Source organism: Haliotis asinina, chromosome 5, assembly GCF_037392515.1.
Source record: "Haliotis asinina isolate JCU_RB_2024 chromosome 5, JCU_Hal_asi_v2, whole genome shotgun sequence".
Classification (NCBI taxonomy): domain Eukaryota; kingdom Metazoa; phylum Mollusca; class Gastropoda; order Lepetellida; family Haliotidae; genus Haliotis; species Haliotis asinina.
This window is the reverse complement of record NC_090284.1, coordinates 14,010,566-14,021,307: the sequence shown is the minus strand read 5'-3', so window position 1 is coordinate 14,021,307 and position 10,742 is coordinate 14,010,566. Positions and strand designations below refer to the sequence as shown.

The 10,742-nt window shown below is 38.8% G+C and overlaps 1 protein-coding gene across 2 annotated transcripts; it reads left to right on the top strand.

Annotated features, from left to right (window-relative positions):
- The first annotated feature begins 1 nt into the window (after position 1).
- Positions 2–10,473, top strand: LOC137283517 (geranylgeranyl pyrophosphate synthase-like). Of its 2 annotated transcripts, none has more exons than XM_067815064.1 (12): positions 2–402; positions 750–799; positions 2,705–2,773; positions 3,473–3,558; positions 4,084–4,130; positions 4,897–5,013; positions 5,490–5,591; positions 6,061–6,121; positions 6,773–6,851; positions 7,158–7,260; positions 7,716–7,830; positions 9,435–10,473. In XM_067815064.1, exons 1-12 carry the CDS (start codon positions 375–377, stop codon positions 9,523–9,525), a joined length of 948 nt encoding a protein of 315 aa, XP_067671165.1. In that variant the 5' UTR covers positions 2–374; the 3' UTR covers positions 9,526–10,473. The 2 variants fall into 2 exon arrangements, with proteins under 2 accessions (XP_067671165.1, XP_067671163.1); XM_067815062.1 differs by having other exon boundaries at positions 164–402; positions 750–811.
- The last annotated feature ends 269 nt before the right edge of the window (positions 10,474–10,742 follow it).

The window sequence follows — 10,742 nt, the reverse complement described above, 5'->3', positions numbered from 1 at the left end:
CGTCACACCTTAGTGTTTTCGAATTTCCTAATTCACAAAATCGAGATAAGAACGCGGCATTTTTCATGTAGTCAACAGCATAAAGGATTTTTAAGATAAGTTTGTGTGGATATCTATATTTGTTGTTCGGGACTTGTAATGTGGATGCGAAAACATTTATGTTAACTCTGCATATGTAGTAAACAGGAAACACGTGAAATGAATGACAAAAACGTTTCCGGGTGGTAGCTTGATGACTTACATGCTCAGTATAACTGTTACACATCTCATTACCGTCTTGCATATATAGTCTCGGCTGTCAGTGGGCGTGTATTATTGCGCGATACAAACTTGAGAGTTGATCGATCTCTGCAGTAGGTCTTCATATATTTGAGATGCAAGACAACCAACGGACATCTAACAGTAATATATTCATTCTTCATGTATTTATTTTATAACGAACAATTTTTGTTGTGATTTATCGATTTTACTCCACACATTTGCAAGTTAATGTAAGAATTTGAGTTACACCTTAATACTATTAATTGTACTTTGTAAACTTTTAGTGCAAAATGTTTCTCGTCTCAAAATTCACTAGATTCTTTGGTGATTTATGTACCCGTCTGCACAATGTATCTGCTATCTCTCCTGTGTAGAGATCCTGTGATACAGAAGGCAGTACTTGTTACTGTTAATCGTCTGCGCAATAAAGCTTCTACTTCTTGTTATTCATCATGTTTATGATATTCATGTATGTTTGTATATTCCAGACTGCAAACAAATGAATGCTGGCCAGCTACAGACGAGTTTTACCGATGAGGTAATTGAGAAGGTGGGGTAGATTAAATGAGTTGTCCACTTCTGTGGAGAAATTCCCTCTGCATGGACTGCATTGCATGGTTGTTTCATGTTGTGATATTTTGGAGGGACCTATACAGACTCTTTGTTGACCTTATTCCATATGCTCTGATATAATCACATCAACAGGATTTTTAAAGCAAATTCTTTGATTAGTAGACATATATTTTGAATATTTAATGGTTACCACTAGTGTTGGTTTTGGCATACAACCTGCGATATTATACATACCGATACTAAAATGTTAGTCATGACAATATATTGCCAAAGTATTGTGCACTAAAGTTGCAGTACAGCAAGGATCCAGACATAAAGGTGCCTGTATGATACGTATCACACTTCTAAAATTTGTAATTTTAATTCTACCATAAACCACCTCAAGGTCAAAATAACACCTACCGCATTTCGTCAGATTCTGCCAGGGCTGTTCAGTGTTTAATCAAGATAACCAATTTTATATACAAACTTTGAGAACGGTAATTGTATCCAAGTGCTCTGACACAGTTCTTGGGGCAAGAATTTCCCCAATAAATAAGTAAGGACATATCATAATATGTCAATATCCAAAGTAAACATTGGTGTATCATGGCCCATTTGAAGTATTTATTAGGACATATGACAATATAGAACTTTCTTATTGATTCACCTGTGACCCATGGCTTGATGCATCAGTGCATTTTGATGAATCGTCATGCCACTAGTTACCAGAAGAATGTCAGATATTCATTATCATCAGCACAGAGACCAAAATATCCAAAAAATATTGTCATGGCAATTAGATTTGTAAATTCCGTGTTCTGTAATAATCACTATCTGAAATTGGGGAGGTGTTTGCTGGGAAATATTTATCATTCACTATATCAAGATGCACTTTTTTCTGGAAAGTTTCTATCTTTGATTGTTTGTTTTCACCTTGTTCAAAATGTCACTTCTTTCAAATATCCCAGTACAATGGTCACAATCTGATGAATATTGTGGAGAATATCTATGGGGATGGTGTCTTGAACAAGTGATGCAGTTTCTGATATGTCTCTGTTCACTAAGCAGCAATAGGGTGCCTGATTACATGATACACTAATGAAAAAATCACATCTTGTATATTTCTCAGGGAGCTGATAAAGCAAATTTACAGATCCTTTGTGGGTGTAATAGTGAAGATGAACTTAGTGAACATTCTTTAGAATAAAAAGCAGTATATATTTTATTATGTAAGCCTAACAAACAGTTTTCAAGGAATGCAGAGTAAGGAATGAACAGTTGACAGTTTCAGACAAAAATTCTTTTTGTTATTGTTGTTTGAGTGTTCTGTGAAATGATGGACTAATTATGCATGTGCAGTTCATTCATGTTTTTATCAGTTTCATGTTTACAGATCATGGTGAAATTGGTCCTGCGATGTAGTGTGTAGTCTTCTGTACTTTCATTACTGTACCTTTAGAATGTGTTGTACACTTGTGGTATAATCATGGTAAAGTTTAGGCAACAAAACAGGAAAAGTAATTATCTTTGTAACAAACACTATGCATCTATGTAAACATAACAAAATGTCCTCGACTGTACTTTGTCCTCCAACTGAAACATGCATCCATTGTTAATGTGAGTAGAAGGGATCGCTGAAGACTCTCATGTTTTTGTGCATATTTTTTCATGTTTTTAATAGTCCCCAATAACTATTACAAGTAACTGGGTATGTTGTTTTTCATATATTTATAAATGTGCATAAACCTGCTGCTGTAACGAGAGAGTCTTTAATACATGATCTGTCTGTCTGCCAGTTAGCATGACCCGGTAACAACTATTATAGTGCCCTTCCATGAGAAGTAGTTTTGATATTACTATGAGTATTTTTTTTGTTATTCCTCACCAGGTGCTCCTTGAACCATATGATTACATCTGCCAGATTCCAGGCAAGAAGATCAGAACCAAGTTGGCTGCTGTTAGTAAACAAGCCTCTTAATAGTCATTACCTAATCCATTAAACACTTGACCATTATTGACCTGTTGCTGCCACAAACACACAAACAAACACACAAACAAACAAAACATCATCATGATAATACTCGTGTCTTTAATCTGTCAATCACTTGTGTCAAAGACCCATGAATGTCCGGGGTAGAATAGGTCTTCAGCAACCCATGCTTTCCATAACAGGCAACTGTGCTTGTCGCGAAAGGCAACTAATGAGATCGAGTGATCAGGCACACTGACTTGGTTGACTCATGTCATCAGTTCCCAATTGTTCAGATCGATGCTCATGCTGTTGATCGCTGGGTTCCCTTGTCCAGACTCCATTATTTACAAACCGCCACCATATAGCTGGAATATTGCTGAGTGCAGCGTAAAACTAAACTCACTCACTTTTCATTAAAATCCTGAAGCATTTCACAGTTTATAGGATTTTTTTTCTATAACTTGCTGTTTTAAGGAACTTTTTAAAAATTAATTAGATCAGAATCTTTGTGTCTAAAACACACAAGCAAGATATTTTTTGCATCTTTTTATTATTTTTTTCGGTGAAAAAACACAGGTTTCTATGTTAACACGAACACTGCAGTACAGTATGTACAGCAGGGAAATGTTGATGTTCGATATAAAACAACTCTGTGAAGGTGTCTCAGTGTCAGGGATGTTTCAGGCCCTCAACTACTGGCTGAAGATCCCAGAAGACAAGCTTCTGCAGATTGGTGAAGTCATACAGATGCTGCACAATGCCAGTCTCCTGTAAGTAGTCATCACAGCAGTGTCACGCACAGTAGACCCCCATGTGTCATCCGGACGAAGTATCATATGGTCAGGGTAGATAGATCCGTGTCAGGGCCACAGCACAGGATATGATCAGAATGAGCTGTGTATAATGATTCACCTATAAAATAATTTGCCTTATCAGTTGCGATGGTTACCCTCAGACTGTAAAAATGCTAATGAAACAGTTTAACTCTAACCAGATCAGTGTATCATAATTCACCTATAAAATAACTTTACTGTTACCATGGTTATCCACAAATGTTTAAAATGCCAGTGAGAAAAAAAACAGTTTATATCTAACCATGCTGAGGTATGTACTATGTCTGATTTGCACAGCATAGGTTACATACAACCCTTGTCAGCATTTCCCCATGAAGGTGGCAAGGTTCTTATCTTTTCAAGAAACTTTCCTCTAAAGGAGGCTTTAAAATGAAGATGAAACACAAGTATGATATCATGACTTTCGCTCTTACAAAGCTAAGACTGGTTTGTTGTTTACAGAATAGATGATATTGAAGATAATTCCAAGTTGAGGAGAGGAATACCAGGTGAGTATATTTGATTATGCAGCCAGACAAGTGGTAAAGAAAATCATTGTTTGAAATACATGCTATGGAAAAAAGAGTTGGATAGGATTATGAAAGGCTCTAATTTATGAAAAGGCCTGAAATTATGGTATATTCTACACGTCTGTTAAATGATATCACCAGTTATATCTAGTTGTTTCTTTTAAACCAAATTGACCTTACTGCTTTATTTAATTTCAAATTTACAGCCATTCCAGTGGTGATGTGTTAACAACAAATCAGAAGGCATCTAAATGACTGAAATATGCACTGACCTAAGAGATGTCAATAACAAGATATGCTACTGCCATTCCTTATAAACTTGTGCATAATCTATATACAGCACACATTCTGCAGAAAAATACTGGAAGTGAAATATAAAACAAAACAAGGGTCTGTTTGATAACATGTTCATCCAAACCTACTGGGGGTAATGGTGATTTATGAAATATGCAAGTATCACATCCTACCTCACTGAACTCTTCACAAAGGCAGCAGGCTGATCTTTTGTTTAACATGGTCTTATTGTTGTAGCAGCAGGTAAAGGGAGATAACTCCCAATTACCAATCACGACTAGTCATGCCTTTATGTTTATTTTTTAATGCATGTAAATGGTAGCATGAAAATTAAATGTAGATTTTTTTGTTTTTAATTTAAATTATCAATTTAAATGATTGGAAAATTGTTATTGGTATGGAAACAAGTGTGATGTATTCCTGACTCTGGTGATATGTTGGACTTTTGCAGTGGCACACAGTATATATGGAATACCACAGACGATCAACACAGCCAATTATGTGTACTTCCTAGCATTGTCTAAACTCCATAGTCTTGGACATCCAGAGGTCAATACAGTATTTACAGGTCAGTTCACAGGATGTAGTTATGTCATACCTGCATTAGTGTTTTCTATGATGATATGACTGTTACATCATATATGTATGTAACAAAAGGCATCTTGAAATTTGAAATTCAGATGTACATACAAACCATTTTGCATATTTAATCACATGAAAACAAGCTTTCCATTCACACTGGTAGACAGCTGATATCACTGTAAATGACACATGTTATCCAAAGTGAACCTGTTAATGATAATCAAGTCATCGGCATATTTGACTTACATTGAACTATGCCATAGAGTTGTCTGATCCTCATTTCATTCAGCTCTTACAACAAATGTGAGAAATATTAAACAAAAGTTTTGGATCGCTTGCTCACCCGCTCTCTCACTCACTCAGCAAACGTGGACCCATTCTGAATGAGTGAGTGAGGTACTGTTAAAAATGTCTTCACAGTTCATCATGATGTGTTTATCTTGGGTGTTACCATGGTTACAGAGCAGCTGCTGGAGCTTCATCGTGGGCAGGGGATGGACATCTACTGGAGAGACACGGTGCTGTGTCCCACAGAAGAGGACTACAAGACCATGGTTATACGCAGTCAGTATTTCATCCAGTACACACATGGCAATGTGTCGACTCTTACTTACGCCCCATTTAAGACTGCAGCTGTATTACTGATGTTTTAGTTAGGCTGCACAGCATCAGGAGTATTGTGGAATGATACATGTCAGGTGTATGAAGTTTGTGTCATGATCAAAAGATACATTGTTTTAGCATGGACATTGTGATAGCTTCTAAGGAAACCCAAATGTCATTTGTCTGCTGTAAGATGCATTTTAGTGATGAAATGCATGCAAGTTTACTATGCATTTTCTGGATGCTCAATCATGAAAAATGATACGCTTACATCTATAATTGTTTGATTTGGGGATAATTTTCACCTTAGCATTTATGCACAGTATGTGGGAGACAATAAAGCAGTGTCTTTATGGTGTTGTTTAGTGTGTAGTCATCAACTGAAACACTTTTCCTGGTGACCACCTATGTTTGTCTCAATGTGTTTCAGAGACAGGAGGATTGTTTGGGCTAGCAGTTCGACTTATGCAACTATTTAGTGATAACAAGAGGTAGGTATACATGGGTGGTTAGTCTAGTGGTTAAAGTGTTAGCCCATCACACCAAAGACAGGGTTCTGTTTCCCACAAGGGTATAATGTATGAAGTCCATTTCTGGTGTCCACTACTCTGATGTGAATGGAATATTGCTAACAGCAGCGTAAATCTAAACTCACTCACTCATTTGTGGCTGGTGTGGGGGCAGAGCAGTGAAGGGGAGAGGGGGTGTTGGGAGTGGGGGTGGGGTAATCTGTAACTAATGTGATGGTTCTTCTTACTAGTGTTTGGCATAGAGGTATATGTATATCTCCTGGACCCAGCATCCGTATGTATAACTATGATTAATTTATAGACAAGTAAAGCCAGACTATATTTTTATTAATGGGAAGGGTAGTGTTTTTTTTCCCTGTGAAATTGATTTTAGATCTATGATCCTCTGAGAGAATTCTTTAATACATTTTTATTATAGTATTTAAATGATTTATTCATACTGAAACTGACAATGAATAGGATGAATATATAATCAGTTCTGGTCAGATCAGTACTACGTGTTTTAATTCTGTTTTTAACATGTAAATGTTTGGAATCATCAGAACAAATTTCTAACTCTAAACTTGTTTTTAATTTATGTGATGTGTGAAAATGTTTTCTTTCATGTTTCAGTGACTTTAAACCTTTGTTAGACGTGCTCGGATTATACTTCCAGATCCGGGACGACTACGCCAACCTATCGTCTAAGGAGGTGAGTCAGTGAAAGTAATACTGGCACTGAGCACTGCATGTGTGTGTCACTGAAGTGTGTTGTGGTCATTTTCACAATGTCAGGGTGTTATATGCTACAATGAAGTCGAGACAGATTAAGAGAAGAAACTGGGAAGAGAATGCCACAGCCTCAACGTATCACTTCCATGTGTTTCCACAGAATTCTGTAGAGCAGGGATCTGAGACGGATCAGTTAAAGATTTATTTGATATGTTGTTTCCATGTTCATCCACGTGATGATGTGTGGCAGCATGAGACCAAACTTTCCTGTTTTGGCCTGTTACAGTATGAAGCCAACAAAAGCTACTGTGAAGACCTGACGGAGGGCAAGTTCTCCTTCCCACTCATCCATGCCATCAGGTCCAGCCCTGACAACAACCAGATCATCAGTATCCTTAGGGTGGGGAGGGAGGGCAATGTCTGGGAGGGGGTGAAAATGCACTTGGATGTTTAAGGGGTATAGGGGAGGGAGGAGGGTGTATGGGGTATGTCGGAAGGGTTCGGTAGCCAGGAGTGTGGGGGATGTATCTATAAGGTGTGGTTCTGTGGTAGGATGGTCTGAGGGTGGGGTGGGGATGTCTATGCAGTGTGTAGGGAGGGATGGGTGTTGGAGGGAGTGCAAGGGGAATGTCTGCGGGGGTGAAGGGAGGGAAAGGAAGGTCTGTTAAGAGGGTGTGATGGATGTCCATGACGTTTAAGGTACAAGTCTGTAGGAACCTAGGATATTTTAGACCAAGTTTCTGGTGAGTAGAGGTCATTTGTAATGTAAATTTTTACTCAAGATCAGTGACACCTATAACTTTGCTTCAGAAAGTAACCAACAATATACCTTAATTCACAAAAGACATTTTACGACAAAGAACCACAGACAATGATTTGAAGAAGTACTGTGTGGACTACATGATGAAGATTGGGTCCTTTGACTACACTAAACAGACGCTGGTCAGCCTGGAGCAGAGGTTAGTGTGTGGTCATCTTTCATATTGTCTTTCAAATCCATGCCCTCCATGTTTGAATCACTGCTCTCCTTTATTCATTCTCTGTGTTCTGTGTTAAAGTCATTGCTCCCCTTCACGTTTCAGTAATTGCTTTTCAGGTTTTAGTCAGATTCTCTCAGATTTCCATTACTTTACTTTCAATGTCCTCCATGTAGGTCACCATCATCCATGCATCAGTCAGAAACAAACTGGTAACGTAAGTGACCTACCCTATTGTCAGACAGTCCTGTGCATTTCCGTGTCCTCCATGCATCAGTCAGAAACAAACTGGTAACGTAAGTGACCTACCCTATTGTCAGACACTGTCCTGTGCATTTCCATGTCCTCCATGCATCAGTCAGAAACAAACTGGTAACGTAAGTGACCTACCCTATTGTCAGACACTGTCCTCTGCATTTCCGTGTCCTCCATGCGTCAGTCAGAAACAAACTGGTAATGTAAGTGACCTACCCTATTGTCAGACACTGTCCTCTGCATTTCCATGTCCTCCATGCGTCAGTCAGAAACAAACTGGTAACGTAAGTGACCTACCCTATTGTCAGACACTGTCCTCTGCATTTCCATGTCCTCCATGCGTCAGTCAGAAACAAACTGGTAACGTAAGTGACCTACCCTATTGTCAGACACTGTCCTCTGCATTTCCGTGTCCTCCATGCGTCAGTCAGAAACAAACTGGTAACGTAAGTGACCTACCCTATTGTCAGACACTGTCCTCTGCATTTCCATGTCCTCCATGCGTCAGTCAGAAACAAACTGGTAACGTAAGTGACCTACCCTATTGTCAGACACTGTCCTCTGCATTTCCATGTCCTCCATGCGTCAGTCAGAAACAAACTGGTAACGTAAGTGACCTACCCTATTGTCAGACACTGTCCTCTGTATTTCCGTGTCCTCCGTGCGTCAGTCAGAAACAAACTGGTAACGTAAGTGACCTACCCTATTGTCAGACACTGTCCTCTGCATTTCCGTGTCCTCCATGCATCAGTCAGAAACAAACTGGTAACGTAAGTGACCTACCCTATTGTCAGACACTGTCCTCTGTATTTCCGTGTCCTCCGTGCGTCAGTCAGAAACAAACTGGTAACATAAGTGACCTACCCTATTGTCAGACAGTCCTGTGCATTTCCGTGTCCTCCATGCATCAGTCAGAAACAAACTGGTAACGTAAGTGACCTACCCTATTGTCAGACACTGTCCTGTGCATTTCCATGTCCTCCATGCGTCAGTCAGAAACAAACTGGTAACGTAAGTGACCTACCCTATTGTCAGACACTGTCCTCTGTATTTCCGTGTCCTCCGTGCGTCAGTCAGAAACAAACTGGTAACATAAGTGACCTACCCTATTGTCAGACACTGTCCTCTGCATTTCCATGTCCTCCATGCATCAGTCAGAAACAAACTGGTAACATAAGTGACCTACCCTATCGTCAGACACTGTCCTCTGCATTTCCGTGTCCTCCATGTTTCAATCACTATCCTCTGCTTTTTAGTCTGTCCTTGATGTCCTCAGAAACTGTCCACCATGTTTCAGGCAATGATTTCTAATTTTGCATCCCATGTTTCAGAGCCCTTGAGCTGATTGAGGAACATGGTGGAAACCCAACACTGTCAAGTCTAGTGGGAGAGTTGAAGAAAGTATACACTGAGGAATCATAGTAGACAATAGAGACACACTGAAACCTCATCACTGATGCAGGCCAAGCAGACGGCAAAGTCTGTGATGGTTGACATCTTGTGCTCAAGTTGTGGCAGATGGGATGATGTAATGATGAATGCAAGTGCTAGCAGAGCAAAAGTGAACAAATGAATGTCGTCTATCGGTGACTGCAGTTCATCTGCAATTTGTGGCAGTTTCCTCTTTGTCTTTGTATAGGTTTGAATCTCAAGCCTGACCAAAGGGGTCCAAAATATGAGTGACAATAAAAACCAATAACAAATGTGCAAGGCATTGTTAACTAACTGGAATATAAGGAACAATATTAACTAATTGGAAGCTGTGTTTGGGTCTTGAAATTATATTCAAAGGAGAGGAAATAACTGGTGCCCATCTTCAGTTTAGGGTCTTGAATGCACTGTAGCCTTTAAACATTATAGGATTTCCCTGGATTTCGCTCTGTTTAAAGTGGGGTTATTTCATCATTAGTCTAATTAATTCTAGGGCCACTGTCATTGTATAAGAATAAAAACTCAAAATGGTATTAACAGAAGGGTAAATAACATTGGTGTTTATCGTCAGGTTAGAGTCTTGAATGCAAAGTAGCCTTTATTGGTTGTAGGATTTCCCTGGCTTTGCTCCCTCTAAAAGGATCTCTGAGTAGGATTACATATTTCTCTTTCTTAATGGTTTGTATTATTCAGCTGGAAGTCAAATGATAAATCGTGATTTGTGTTGTAGTTGTGAATGCAAGACTAAATGTGTCATTGTGGCTGCGATAGATGCTGGTCGTGAGATGTGATATTTCGATGTACCAGGAGTGGTTCAGCCTAATACTCAATGCATTGTTTTCTGTTATGCAGTTTTACCATTGACTTTGCCTTCTCTTTGTCCATTTTCCCTTTGAAACCGTGCATTTCTGTGCATTGATTAAAGTCTTGTGAGGATGATCCATCTTTGCCTTGTTTTTACACAGAATTGGAATGGTAGGGATGTCTAGTGGTTAAAGCGTCTGCTCATCACACTAAAGACCTGGGGCAGATGTTCTCACACTAATATTTAAAAAAAAGTTTTGAAAAAAATACAAATGAAAACAAAAATGATTGCTAAAATCATACTGATTCATTAAAAAAAAATAATTTAAAATGTATAGAATTCTTTTTTATGTAGGATTGCACTCTCTGATCTACCGAAATATATTTATCTAATCTATTAACCT